The sequence below is a fragment of the Diadema antillarum genome, unplaced genomic scaffold, assembly GCF_040938485.1.
Source record: "Diadema antillarum isolate AM-2024a unplaced genomic scaffold, OU_Dant_1.0 scf00000170, whole genome shotgun sequence".
Classification (NCBI taxonomy): Eukaryota; Metazoa; Echinodermata; class Echinoidea; order Diadematoida; family Diadematidae; genus Diadema; species Diadema antillarum.
The window spans coordinates 1,080,216-1,095,967 of NW_027271059.1; the positions used below are offsets into that span (position 1 = coordinate 1,080,216).

The 15,752-nt window shown below is 39.0% G+C and overlaps 1 protein-coding gene across 1 annotated transcript in view; it reads left to right on the forward strand.

Annotated features, from left to right (window-relative positions):
- LOC139722682 (G-protein coupled receptor 54-like) overlaps window positions 1-15,327 on the forward strand; it is a 107,440-nt gene extending 92,113 nt beyond the window's left edge. Inside the window, exons 2-3 of the mRNA XM_071633976.1 lie at window positions 12,240-12,375; window positions 14,648-15,327. Coding sequence (XP_071490077.1) covers window positions 12,240-12,375; window positions 14,648-15,327 — 816 coding nt within the window. The remainder of the gene's footprint in view (window positions 1-12,239; window positions 12,376-14,647) is intronic.
- Window positions 15,328-15,752: the final 425 nt, after the last annotated feature.

The window sequence follows — 15,752 nt, forward strand, 5'->3', positions numbered from 1 at the left end:
CGACAAGAAGATGATATACACATGAGCTCATTTGCTAAAGAAGTTGAAGGATGTTTAATTGCTGGTAGCCACGTAGGGGCTTTTGTCAAAGCATTTTGAATCTTAATCCCTCGAAACTAAGTACATGCAGTATTAGTTTATAGATATAATAATATAATATATAACAATATAATATAATAATATAATGATATTTTTGTTGTTGCTGTGAGCTTATTCATATGAACGTGACGAATTCTTAGACATGTTTCTTATATGTTCCTGTCATATGTTTTACTGAAGAACAGCAAATGTTGAGTTTATTGGCAAGAGAGGTTGATCATTACTTTACATTTAAGTGCCGGAGCATAAACTTGTCTTGAAATATTAGCATCCAAACCCTCCAAACCAAAAACGTGCAATACTAGACACGACATGAATGCCTTGTTGTTGTGAATTATGTTTCTTAAAAACACTGAATTTTTCTGCTTTTGCAATGTACTATGTTGAACAACACTCTTGAACAATTTTCAGATTTCGTTTCTTTCTTAAGAGAAGAAAACGGTGAGGTCATGTGAAGCATGTTCCTAGAAGTTTTGTTTCGTTAATCATTTTTCTTTACCCATCTCCTCAACCGTAAGGTGATACGGTACCTAAAAAGTCATAGGCCAAAGGTGTTGAGCTTTACTTCCCATTTTAAAGTAAATTTAAGAGCTGGGGCATTGTTTTCAAAAAGTTGGCATTTTAAGCTATGTACATCGAGTACGAGTCTTACTGAATGGATTTCTCGTTGCAGTAGAATTGTATTTTTTATGAGCTTGATGGAGTATTAGACATGTATCAAGTGTTTGCAAAAAACTGTTAATGTATTCCCTTTTGCTAATGTCCAAAGAGTTCATTTACCAAGTTTTGATTGTCTTTTGTTTTAATCATCAGGGGTTTGTTTTATCATGGTCATAGAGGAAAGAAACTTAATTATTAAAAAAAGCCTTCATATAAGAAGAGACACTGTAGGACACGATTTCATCAAAAGTTGTGATTTTCAACGATTCCAAAATGCAAATGATGAATATTTCTCCCCAGGGCACAGAAAGAAAGTAGTTTTTGTCCTTTTTTTCACGTCAGTATGTTATAATATCTGAGGGTTTACGCCCATCCCACCAATTTCCATCCGGATACTGTACCCGGCCCTGTTTTTTGTTTTTTTGTTTTTGTTTTACACTGCATATAAAATGAGAACATGTTTGAGAAAAATCCCGACATGTTTGATTGGGCAATTCTTTTTTTGCTGTCTAATATTCTTTCCAAATAAGTTTTTTGGTTATCACTGAGGACAAATACAGATACCCTATTTCTTCTACCAAGACCACAGCACTGTATATTCTCATATTTCTACAGTATTTCGTCTCAACACTTGCCCTATTGATATTTCAAAGCATGTTTCCCTGTGTTTCCCAATTATACCTGATATTTTACAATTGGTTATAAAACATTCTAAAGGATGTTCACATATTTATGCTGTTTTGTTAAAGAATAGAAATAATGTATATCAATGTAAAGGATTTTTAAGATGGCGACAATTGATACAACTTGAAGAAAAGAAATGGCAATCTTTTTCGTTGGCCCCGTTTAAGAGCACGGAAGATGTTAGTTTACGATGGTTTCAGTTTAAAATAGTTAATAGAATTTTATATACAAATAAGATGTTGAATAGAATTGGATTGGTTGAAAGAAGTGAATGTTCATTCTGTAATGTGAATGTTGAGACTTTAATACATTTTTTTAGTGAGTGTCAATATGTTGATAGATTGTGGGTTGAAGTAAGAGAATGGATTAATATTAACACGGGGTTAGAAATAACATTTACGACGGAAAATAAATTATTTGGTTTTGGGGGTATTAACAATTCGGCATTGAATTGTATTACCATGCTTGTGAGATATGAAATTTATGTTTGTAAAATAAGAAAAATAATACCTCGTTTTGATTTATGTAAATATAGTATAAGGGAATATTATGATAGAGAAAAATTTATCGCAAGAAATAATCATAAGTTGCAAGTGTTTCAGAAAAAATGGTGTCTTTTTAGACACCTTTTTTCTTGATGTATATTGTATTGAATTCGAAAAAAAAAAGCATGATGTTATTTGAAATATGTTGTAATATGTGTATAGATGAAAGAGAATAATAAATATCCCAGTGAGGGGGAAAAAAAAATGTTTCCCTGTGCGCTCAAGAAACTCCCCCATTAAAGGAGACCTCCAGGTGATTCTCAGATTTTTACATTTGTTAAAATAAGAATATAAAATAACTATAGAGAGGGGCCGTCAAAGGCGGCAGACCCACGCCTGAAGTACAAAGTCGGGGTAAACATAATGTGCATTCGGTCATCTACCAGAATTCGGTCACTTAATTGCCAGTGTGCTTTATCACCAGCCAGTGAGTTCTACCAAAGATCGTACACTGAGGTGTACGATCTTTGGTTCTACAGTCGCATCACACGCAAAGTCACATCATTTCACATACGGTAACACTCATTCACAATGGGAAAGTCCTTTAGTCTCCTCCAAAAATCCATCGAATATCCCAAATTCCACCGTCAAAAGTGCAGAATCGGAACTTTTCCAAGCGCACGCGAATTAAGTCCAGTTTTAAGAGTATTGTCTACGCGACGGGTCGCCGAAAAAGCGCTAAAAATCGAGAAATACGCCGTTTTCTTGCGGGATATTTTGATTATAGCAAGCCGAGAGTGTGATGATATCAAAGGTCGTATGAGTGTACGATCTTTGATGGTATCCACAAAAACGCAAAAGAAAAACAAAATTTACGTACCCCCCAGGCAATTACCCCTATGATTAGTGTCTACGGGAATTATTCAATGCAAGGGTTGAATGCAAATTTATGTCTACTGCACCAGCATTCGGTCACTAACGAGCGCCGCAACGTCCCCGATGCAATTTTGCACCAACAGTGTAGAGCGCGATGCATTGTCAGCGGCCTTGCACACGCATTGACATTGAGCGCGCATATCGTGCAGTGTGACTGCGACCGAGCAAATGCTCCTCCAACGAAAAAAACAATCAATGTTAATTTGAAAAATCATCAAAATACGGGCCAGTTTGTGACGACGGAGAACGAACTTTCATAAATCTAGAAGGACATAGTCCCTCAAATAGGCCTAAACGTAAATTTCGGAATTCTTACGAACATTTGAGCAGCGAAGTCGGATCGTTTGGGAGTTTATGTTTTCGTATGGTAGCGGAAAATCGCAAAGTGAGAAACGGAAAATTTTCGGAGTGGTCACTACTAGAATATACCATGGGGTCAAAACTTCAAGGTCACACAGAATTTGCAAGGGTCAACCGATTATCACCAAAATCTAATCGATTCTTTCCGGCCATTATCCAAACATCCCCTGCACATTTCGTGCAAATCCGTTTACCCGTTCTCTTGTTATCTTGTACACAAACAAACAAACAAACAAACAAAAAAATAAACAAACAAACAAACAAACAAACATACGGAACACTTTACATAACCCCCTGCCGATTTTCATCGGCGTGGGTAACAAACAAACATACGGAACCCTTTACATAACCCCCTGCCGATTTTCATCGGCGTGGGTAATTACGTACTCCCAGGGAGGTGACTCACCTCCCTGGTACTCCCTAGGCAATTACCCCTATATGATTAGTGTCTACGGAAATTATTCAATGCAAGGGTTGAATGCATATGTCTACTGCACCAGTATTCGGTCACCAACGAGCGCCGCAACGTCCCCGATGCAATTTTGCACCAACAGTGTACAGCGCGATGCATTTTCAGCGGCCTTGCACACGCATTGACATTGAGCGCGCATATCGTGCAGTGCAACTGACCGAGCAAATGCTCCTCCAACGAAAAAAACAATCAATGTTAATTTGAAAAACCATCAAAATACGGGCCAGTTTGTGACGACGGAGAACGAACTTTCATAAATCTAGAAGAACATAGTCCCTCAAATAGGCCTAAACGTAAATTTCGGAATTCTTACGAACATTTGCGCAGCGAAGTCGGATCGTTTGGGAGTGTATGTGTTCGTATGGTAGCGGAAAATCGCAAAGTGAGAAACGGGAAATTTTCGGAGTGGTCACTATATCATGGGGTCAAAACTTCAAGGTCACACAGAATTTACAAGGGTCAACCGATTATCACCAAAATCTAATCGATTCTTCCCTGCCATTATCCAAACATCTCCTGAACATTTCGTGCAAATCCGTTTACCCGTTCTCTTGTTATCTTGTACACAAACAAACAAACAAACAAACAAACAAACAAACAAAAAACAAACAAACAAACAAACAAACAAACAAACAAACAAACATACGGAACCCTTTACATAACCCCCTGCCGATTTTCATCGGCGTGGGTAAAAATATAAAAATATTTTAAAAAAATAGAACAAATTGCAATGAACAAGGATGATGACATGACAGAGTCACCATAAGAATGCATGAGTTGGGGCTCAAGGAAGAAGAACAAAAGAATAAGGCATGCATAGATTATAGATAGGTGAACTCGCAAGCAAGCGGTATTGTTATGGAATTACACTGCTATCATTTCTGAAATATGTGAACCTTCTATGTCATCATCCTTGTTCAGTGTCATTTGTTTAAGATTTTTCAAAGTATTGTTTCTCTCTGCTCAAGAACCACGATAAATTCCACAAATCTATACAGGGAGTTGTCGATTTTTTACATGATGTGAAATTATGACAATCGTCTGGAATGTCCCTTTAATAATAGAGAGTGGCAATATCCCTATAAGGACGATGATATAACCACTTTACTTGGCGATGAAAGGGTCCATCGTCGTTACATACCATTACTGGTGATTGTGATGGTTGTGGTTGTGTTGGTGTCTGTGTATGTGTGTGTGTGTGCGTGTGTGTGTGTGCGTGTGTGTGTGTGCGTGTGTGTGTGTGTGTGTGTGTGTGTGTGTGTGTGTGCTTGCGTGCACGCGCATGGAGATGGTGTCTCCGGGCTGTCTGACAGCTAAATTCACCCCACTACTCGAAAAGTCTAACAAAGGTCATTCATGCAACTGTTGAGCAGGGAGGTAGAACCACCTCCTGATGTGTTGAGTTTAAACACAAATTCATGTGGGTTTCACTATAGGTAATCATACTCTTCAGGTAGGCTAACCTAGCTGGAAAAATTGGGTCTTTGAGGGCGTCTGGCGGCTGAGCCCAACACGTAAAACGTTTGGCAACAATCATTCATTCATCCTTTTAGTGTAAAGAACAAGTTCAAATGGGTTTCAGGGGGTTACTTTTATAGCTAGGCTAGCCTATAGCTGGTAAAATTGGGTCTTTGAGAGCGTCTGGGGGCTACGCCCCACCACTTAAAGCGTCTGGCAACGGTCATGCATTTATATTCTGTAAGTGTAAGAACAAGTTCCAGTGGGTTTCATGGGGTTACTTTAATTTTCAGCTAGGCTAGCCTAGCTGGTAAGAGTTGGGTCTTTGGGGCGTCTGGCGGCTACCCCCACCACTTAAATTGTCTGGCAACAATCATTCAATTATCCTTTGAGTGTATCAAAAGAATAAGTTCCAGTGGGTTTCAGGAGGTTATTTTTCCAGCTAGGCTAGTCTAGCTGGTAAAATTTGGTCTTTGAGGGCGTCTGGCGGCTACCCCCCCCCCCCCCCCCCACCCACCACTTAAAACGTCTGGCAACCGTCATGCATATATCCTGTAAGTGTTAAGAACAAGTTCCAGTTGGTTTCACTAGGTTACTTTTTCAGCTAGGCTAACCTAGCTGGAAAAAGTTGGGTCTTTAAGGGCGTCTGGCGGCTACCCCCACCACTTAAAACGTCTGGCAATGGTCATGCATTTATCCTGTAAGTGTAACGAACAAGTTCCAGTGGGTTTCACTAGGTTACTTTTTCAGCTAGGCTAGCCGAGCTGGAAAAAGTTAGGCCTTTAAGGGCGTCTGGCGGCTACCCCCACCACTTAAAACGTTTGGCAATGCAATCATGCATTTATCCTGTAAGTGTAACGAACAACTTCCAGTGGGTTTCATTAGGTTACTTTTTCAGCTAGGCTAGCCTAGCTGGAGTTGGGTCTTTAAGGGCGTCTGGCGGCTACCCCCACCACTTAAAACGTCTGGCAATGGTCATTCATTTATCCTGTGAGTGTAACGAACAAGTTCCAGTTGTTTTCATGGGGTTACTTTTCCAGCTAGGCTAGCCTAATTTTGGGGGGTCCTTTTTGTGGCTCTCCTGGCCACACCCAACACCGATGACCAGCCAGACGTGCATTTCCATACTCAGGGGCATATGTACTAAATTGCTATACACATAAAAATTGGCAACCTTTTCAGCTAGGCTGACCCCCGCTGGCTCCCGGACTAATATGCTCAACACCGATGTGTTGGCTCAGTGAGTAGAGCAGCTGCCCTCACAATCGGGAAGTCGTGGGTTCAAACCCCGGCCGCGTCATACCAAAAGACGTTAAAAGATGGGAGTTGCTGCTACCTTGTTTGCTGTTCAACAGTTGAAAAGGCTAGAGCAACGTCGATCTGGCGCTGCTCAGTGGCTGCCGGGCCCACGATCAATTGGGCAAAATGAATTTCCGTTCTTGGACAATAAAATTTGGAGTTTATATCCAAAATTATTATTATCATTAGTTAGGCGAACGTTCGAAAACCACACTTTGCTCGAGAATTCGAGCGTATCTGGACTTTGCCAAATTTTTCCCCTAAAAATGGTATCCGCTAGGCATTCGCTGATTTATACGCTATAGTGTGACGGGGCTTTAGCACTTCTGCATAGCGACCGGCGCACCGGCTGCTCATAGAACATCCATGTATATAGGATAGCTCGTGTGATATCAAGCATAGGCGCCGGAAGTGGGGGGGCAGGGGGGCGGCCGCCCCCCCCCCCCCAATCCAAAAAGTGGGGGGGGGGCAAAACGCATTTTTGCCCCCCCAAAAAGCCCCCCCCCAAAAAAAAAAAATAATAATAATAATAATAATAAAAATAAATGAATAAACAAAGAAAATAAAATGAATATGTATATATATATATGAATAAAAGGGAAAAAATATGGCTACAAACGGCAGCTTTCTGACTGTAAAATGTCAAAATTTTCAAGCTCGCTCGCTTCGCTCGCTCGCATCCAGCAGTTGAGCCCGGTGCGCCTCCCCCTTAATTTCTAAAGCGAAGAACATAGCTACGACGGCAGTTGTTGGACTCTAGAATGTCAAAATTTTCAAGCTCGCTCGCTTCGCTCGCTCGCATTGAATCGTTATGCCATTCTCCAAATGTTGCTGACAGTAATTGCCAGTAGTTCCGCCCGATGCCCCCACCCCTTAATTTCCAAAGCGAAAGATAGATATAGCTACAAACGGGAGTTTGGGGACTGTAAAATGTCAAAATTTTCAAGCTCGCTCGCTTCGCTCGCTCGCATTGAATCGTTATGCCACTCTCCTAATGTTGCTGCCAGTAATTGCCAGCAGTTGCGCCCGATGTCCCCCCCCCCCTTAATTTCCAAAGCGAAAGGTATAGTTACAAACGGGAGTTTTGGGACTGTAACATATCAAAATTGTCAAGCTCGCTCGCTTCGCTCGCTCGCATTGAATCGTTATGCCACTCTCCTAACGTTGCTGCCAGTAATTGCCAGCAGTTGCGTCCGATGCCCCCCCCCCTTAATTTCCAAAGCGAAAGATATAGCTACAAACGGGAGTTTTTGAACTATAAAATGTCAAAATTCTCAATAGCTCGCTCGCATTGAATCGTTATGCCACTCTCCTAATGTTGCTGCCAGTAATTGGCAGCAGTTGCGCCCGATGCGCCGCCCCATTAATTTCCAAAGTGAAAGATATAGCTACAAATCCCAGTTTGGGGACTGTAGAATGTCAAAATTTTCAAGCTTGCTCGCTTCGCTCGCTCGCATTGAATCGTTATGCCATTCTCCTAATGTTGCTGCCAATAATTGCCAGCAGTTGCGCCCGATGCGCCCCCATTTATTTCCAAAGCGAAATATATAGCTACAATTAAAACTCCAGTTTTGGAACTGTAGAATATCAAAATTTTCAAGCTCGCTCGCTTCGCTCGCTCGCATTTTATCGTTATGCCATTCACCTTCTCTTGCTGACAGTATATAATTTGTCGATCGTTTCACACCGTCATTCCATAATCCATGTAAGGAAAACTTACGATGTTCCTCAATGACTGCGTTGTTGAATGTATCACATTCCGTAATGTATTGTAGTCCCATTATTGCTCACGCACACACGCACAAGCATACAGACCGTCTAAAATATGGTTCCCCCCATGTTTCGACCCACCGTACGCCACTTTACATATATATATATGTATATATATATATATATAAAATCATATATATACATATATATATATATATATATATATATATATATATATAATTATATATATATATATATATATATATATATAATAGATATGTGTGCGTGTGTGTGTGTGTGTGTGTGTGTGTGTGTGTGTGTGTATGTGTATTTTGTGTAACATATGCATGGTCTAATCTTGAGCCCCCTCCAATGTTTGCCCCCCCAATCCAAAACTGCTTCCGGCGCGCCTGATATCAAGTGATCTTTTTAGTACACTCCGGAACTGCACTTGCTGTTCAACTGGTCTGTAACTCAGTATGATGCGGAACAGGTATCTGTACTTTCCCTTTTATCTTATCATGTTTCTTTACATATTCTTTTGTCGTAAACAAGTAAACAATGACTATTATGTGGCACAAAACATTTGTTGGGTACAGCCACGAAACTTTTCACTCATGGCTCCGCGAACACTTTGAGTTCAGCTGAGAAAGCTAAGACATGTCAGCTACAAACAAGCAAAATAAAACCCGACAAAACATTAATGATATTAGTTTGAACGGTTTTATACAACTCAGCTGAAATAAGCGGCAGCACTTTGGTATAATCTTGAGGAGAACACAAAGAGACAAGACCATCGTCTTACACTTTTCGCATCAGGAATCACATTATTTCAGAAAAGCAGCACCCGAATTTGGGGCAAAAAAAATGTATCGCAATGCATGGTCTCATGCGGATTAGGCAATGTAAGTTATACAACATATACTGCAAGGTATTGAATATGATTTTTTGATAGCGAAGTTAATAGCTTGTTTATTGTCTCAAATGACAATTATGATCTTTTTTTCCATTTCAGCGAACAAAACAACGATTCCCTTAATTCCACGACAACGATCTGGATTTCCCAATGTCCCCTCAAAATGACAAAATAGCAGATATTAATCGCGCATGTTAATACGTATGACTTGTGAGATTGATTAATAAATTTGATACGAAAAATGCATTCTGAATGTCTGACGATCAAAATATAAATGAGAGCTTGAAGACAGGAAACAATACTGTTTGTATTGACCTATTTCTGTCCCGCCATCAAGATAATTGTGTTTGTTGAAATTGCACACATTATACATGAAACATTGCATTTTCAGCAACATGATTCTAGGGCCGTAGGTGAGAAAACGAAATTAGTTCACAAGGTTTGTAGTTTTTTTTTTTTTTATTTCCATCTGTACAAGACAAGACGACTGTATAGCCCATATTCAGCTGCACTATCATAGTGAAATTTTATATTCCTCAAAAGTCATTACTCATGTTATACTCCACTTTGATACTGCCTTATTTGAATTATGGAATTTTGGCTTGGGGTAATACTCATCAGACCCTCTTGAATAGAGTGTTGTTACTGCAGAAAAAAGCCCTCCGTATTATTTGTCATTCTCCTACACGTTCACATACAAATTTACTGTTTGCGTCTAATAAGCTACTAAAAATAAATGAGTTGTTTTTATTGAACTTAGGTCAATTTATGTACATGTTTAATAACAGTTCACTTCCATCTATTTTTGATTCAATGTTCCTTAAAAACCAATCATTTCACTCCTATCCCACCCGACGTTCAAATGAATTTCATTTACCTTTTTTCCGAACAATTTTAGGGAAAAATTCATTTATCTACACTGGTCCAAACTATTGGAATTCTCTGAACCACGATATAAAAACAGCTCCCTCTTTGTATTCATTTCAAAGAAAATTAAAAGCCTATCTTTTGCGATTTTATAATAACATTTGTCATGAATCGGATTAGTTTTACACGTTATTCATTTTGATACCCCTTTCATAAAATCCGCATAGTTGCTTACACATTGTCGCTCGTACTAGCTGACCACCGCCAAGTTCGTGAATAAAGTTTTGGGTTAAGTTAGTCATGCAGTTGATGGATTTTTCTTCGGGATCTGCACTCTATACGCTTATACAATGAGGGATTGTTATTTTTTTTTCCGTCCGGTCTTGTCTCTGTCTTGTTTTTGTTTTCCATCGTCCAGCCCTCGTGTATCGTTATCTCCGTTGTGCTAGTCTTACTTCCTGTCGTAGTCTGTCTTTTGCGGGTTTTTTAGCCTCGTCGATGTCCCAGTGTCGTTTTATGTTCGTTTATATGTTAATGTTGTCATTTTGTGTTTTTCTTCCTTTTCTGTCTGACTCTTTATGGGCTTCCATTTCTAATTCTATTTTGTCAATGTTTTTAAACATTTTTTCCTCTTTTTTTTCTCTGCTGTTACAACTATTTTCGCTGTTGTTGCTTCAGATATTTTCGTTGCTGTCCTGATGCCGATAATTATTACCAATAATTTCAATGATTCTTTCTCTCCTGAGGGGCCCACACTCTACAAGCTTCGTCTTTTCAGTGGGTCCCTCCGTTTTTCGCCTTGTGTACGTTGATATTCAACTTTACTTTACTTTGATTTACTTCAGGCATTGAAATGTATCTTTACTGCAAGCATACAAGTACTGTTTTACTCTGTTAAACTCACTTTGATTGTTTGTTTGTTTGTTTGTTTGTTTGTTTTTTGTTGGTACGATTCTTATCACTGAAGAAAGAGTGATGTATGTTATGTTATTTTTTTACTGTCGAGAAACGAAATAAACTTGAATCTGAATCTGAAATAGTGCTGCTGGTCTTCCATGGGGACAATGTTGTTGATATAGTGTGTACTTGGGGCGGACTAGTTTACCGGGTTATGTACCCTGCACTTTGCGATGAATGAATGAAGCGGGATTTTTTTTTTTTTTTTTACTTGCGTGGGTTGTGACTCTCTTACACATGGGACTTCCATTCTATGTCCTATTCGAGGGACAGGTTTCACTGTAAACAGACATGATACACGACAAAGCATCACTTCGACTGTTCTAATCTTTCACAACAATGTCCCAGTCCATTATCTGGATGCGCCGAGCTCCCAACTGATTCACTAATGGTGACGATGCTACTGGGCTAGTATATAATGAATCTCTGTCTCTCCCAAACTCTAATTTCTTGGCAACACCCTGGCTGCAAGCTTCCGGTCATGAACCCTTTCTGCCGTAATGCTATTAACATTATCAGACCCCAAAACAAGTTTACTACTGTACATAGCTTTTCCGTGTCCGTTTATAAGTACGGCAGCCTTGCAATTATTGGAACATTTCTAAGAAATTTATAAGCGAAGTCCCTTTACACCCAGATTTATAAATGGGTACCTGGTAACACCAGGGTAATATAGGTTTTCCCTTTCATTTTCATATTTTTTTCATTCAATTCAATAGATTTGTTATTCAATTTCGTCCCGAGAAATCTGAAATATACCAATCCTATTTTCACATTCGTCTTTTGTCGGTCATTTTCGAACAAAGTCTATTCAATTAGCCATTGAGTAAGTTGTCCACTTGTTGGCGTGATAATATCATCAAAAACAAAACTGAAACCAAGTTCATGCTATATTCACAAACAATTTATTTCGGTACACAAATTCTCGAGCAATTCGCTCTTTCTCAAGTGTTGATACAATTGTGTGCCGAAATAAATTGTTGGTGAATACAGCATGAACTTGGTTTCAGTTTTGTTTTTTGATGATGATGATGATGATGGTGATGATGATGATGATGATAATGATGATGATGACATATATATACATATATATATGTATATATATATATATATATATATATATATATATATATATATATATATATATATATATAATGGCAGGGCAGTAGTGGCAACGCTGATTGGGTTACCCCGGGGTAAAGAAAACTATTTTTCTACTATCAGATCCGTTTTCCCTCCATCCAATCATAAACCAGAATGCGACCAAAAAAATTCACTGTAATATCAAGTTGTTGTTGTTTTTTTTTTTCTGTTTCCTTAATCTCGTCACAAAAAGGTTACAGTTCAAGCCTCGTGTGCTACGTTGGTTGCCATGACAGCAGACAGGTATCGTGTTATCCTCCGACCAATTCACTCCCTTCATTCCAGAACAGTAACGAGAGCAAACGCCATCAACGTCGTCATATGGATAGGTCAGTGTCTCTCTCATTTTCTCTTCCCCTCCATATTTTTCTTTTTGCCTTTTTTTTACTTGATTAGTTTAATTGATCACCATTTATCTATATGTGTGCGTACATATATATATACATATATATACCGGGTGTCCCAAAAAAGCGGAACGGTGGATTTTCAGTACCTTGCGTTCTAAAAGTGATATTTTTTGACATCACTAGAAAGAGCATCTTCCGCAGAAGACAATGATACCAAAATCATTACATTTGGTTAGGTACTTTTTATTCTACGCCAATTTTCGTAAATGCAGTGATTTTCAAATTTCGCTGGATTTTTGCGACGTACGAGATAATAATTTGGGTTCGACACGCGTTCCATACGGTGAATTGTGTGAGCTCGTTGATCCATGTCAACAAAAGATACATTCACATTGGGCACACACACACACACACACACACACACACACACACATATACCTTTTTTTTTCTGGCCCGCGCCCAATGTCAAAGCTGTATCTTTTGTTGACATGGATCACCGAGCTTACACAATATTCGCCGTATGAATCGCGTGTCGCACCCAAATTATTATCTCATTAGTCGCAAAAATCCGGCGAAATTTGAAAATGACTGCATTTACAGAAATTAGCGTAGAATAAAAAGTACTGAACCAAATTTAATGATATTGGTATCATTGTCTTCTGCGGAAGATGTTCTTTCTAATGATGTCAAAGAATATATCACTTTTAGAACGCAAGGTACTGAAAATCCACCGTTCCGCTTTTATTGGGACACCCGGTATATACATATATATATATATATATATATATATATATATATATATATATATATATATATATATATATATATAGTGTGAGAGATAGTTCCCTGGGTCCCGTACGTGCGCGGTACCTCATTGTTGGTTGCATATACATTGAAAGAAATTGGACTGAGGCGGGACGTTGCTCTCGATCTTAGTCTCCCTTTTATTTGTCAAGCTTTCACGAAGGCCTAATGACGGGCCGAAAGCTTGACAAATATATTAGGGAGACTAAGATCGAGAGCAACGTCCCGCCTCAGTCCAATTTCTTTCAATATATATATATATATATATATATATATATATATATATATATATATGTATATACGGGTATTTGTTAGAGGGAGACAAACTGAAGAAAATTCAAAACCTCAACCTTCAACCCTCTACTTAGTACTCTCTTACATTTATTAATGCCTTGTCAGCCTTGGACAACTTAACATAACAATCATGACAATGTCGGAATTTCGGAGCTTGGGTATTTGTTTCAAGTTCAATGTGTCACTGCCGGCAACCAACATATAGGATAGCCTGGTGGTAGTGTCGCTGCCCGAAAAGCAGTAGATTACAGGTTCGAGTCCCATGGTTTCTTTTTCCGACATGTTTGTTAAATTACAGATCAGCAGTTGCGATCTTACAAATTTCATTCGTTAGAGGGAGACAAACTTCAAGAGAAAGATTGTGGACACAAAAAGACTGAAATGCTTTAAATGTCACACAAATTCTGATATTTACTTGTTTATTTTTCTATTCATTTTATCGAGATGGACGGAATATAAGTACATTATGTACTTCAATACGATATAACATCAGTTATTCGTTATTACGTACACTAGGCTGCTCAATATTTTGACAGAAAGTGAGTCAAAGCTCCTGTGTGACATTCTAGACGTTTGTTTTATTAATTCTTAAAAAATCAGTGTAGATTTTTTTCAGAGGCACATTTTCTTTATCCCATTATGAGGAACTCCAGTGGGACATTAGTCTTTGCGTGAAAATACTTAGATGAATGTGAAATAAAAATCCAGGTTTTCCCCTCTCCATCAAAAGTGAATTTTGCAACTTTTAGAAAGGAACATTGAAATTTGTCACATTAGTTTTGATTTGACTTTGATCAGTCATAATGAAAGTGGTTAGATTATGTTAGGTTAAGTTGGGTTATTTTTCAAACTTCACGGCAAAGTATAGACATGAATGGTTTCTTTATTTGTCGAAAGATATCATATTCACCATTCTGAGAGCCTTGTCATGAGAGCTATAATTGGAATCCAATATGTTTGAAATATCTATTTTCACTTTTTTATGATTTGTTTATCTTACGCGAACATTTTAATTGTATCAGTATTTTTTACTACCTTATTTTATTAACAATAATTTCATTCTATTGCCTTTGAGGAGACAGTAAGGAAACGCATAACAAAGGCATAGTTACAAGAAACTGTATCCTTTCTGTTTCTGCCATTGCACAACACACAGCTTCATTTCTCCTTCACATTCCTGCCGCTTTGCTGATGGAGGTCCACAGTGACCCTTGGCGAAACACCAAGTTTTGTGGCGTCCGTGGCCAAAGGGATAGCCAGAAGTGGCTCTTCGCTTTCCGTGCCTACCAAGTGTACGCCAAGTTGATACTCTACATTTTGCCCTTCGTCGTCATGACTTACTCCTATACCCGTATTCTACGTACCGTCTGGAGCAGCTTTTACCTTGCCAGCATGGCTTCTGAGGCTCAGCGGAAGAAGAGGTGGAAGGTCACAAGGATGACACTTACTGTAGTCGTTCTATTTGGGGTCTGCTGGGGTCCTATCCACGCAATCAACCTGGCGACGTCGTTCCAAATCAACACCGAGGCTTTTAGCAACCAGCACCTCACGCATTTTACTTTCTTTTCGCTTTGCCTGGCCTATTCTAACTCCGCGCTGAACCCTTTCCTGTATGCATTCAGTGGCCGCAGCTACCGAGAGATGCTCCTCCACTCCTTCCGGTCGAACAAGGCGCGTAGGAAGAGCTCTTGTGCCTTCACAAGAGGCACCCGGCTATGCTCGCACCAGCAGTCTGTGGTCTCAGCAGAACACAATGGCCTAGACAGTCGGCGAACGAACATCAAACCAATTCTTTCCAGGAAAACTTTCCCAACACTTAAGACAAACTCATTATGAAATGAAGACACTTCAAAGCGGTTCCTTTCTTCCGCCGGCTGTGATATAGTACGAAAGAAAAAGCAAAGAGGAATATGTTGTTAAGGTTACAAATGACATTGTTTCTGCTCTGTGTAAATGTTTTGAGATCATTACTTTTGTTGTCCATTATTTGGAAAGCTGTGCTCAAAAAAAAAAAAAAAAAAAAACATAAGGAGATTTTATTCTTGCATCTTTCCAAGACAGAGGAGGGCAACATATGTACGATCAACATAAAGCATAACTTGTATTATTTTCAGAGATATCTAGAGCTATTGAAACATACCTCTTGCGAAACGCCATGGTCGCGTGAGAAGGATCATAAACTCCCGAAGGACACCATCCTAGATGGCAAACATTCCAAGAAGCGAATAATTCCTACCACTCATAATCTTTGTCAGATTGCA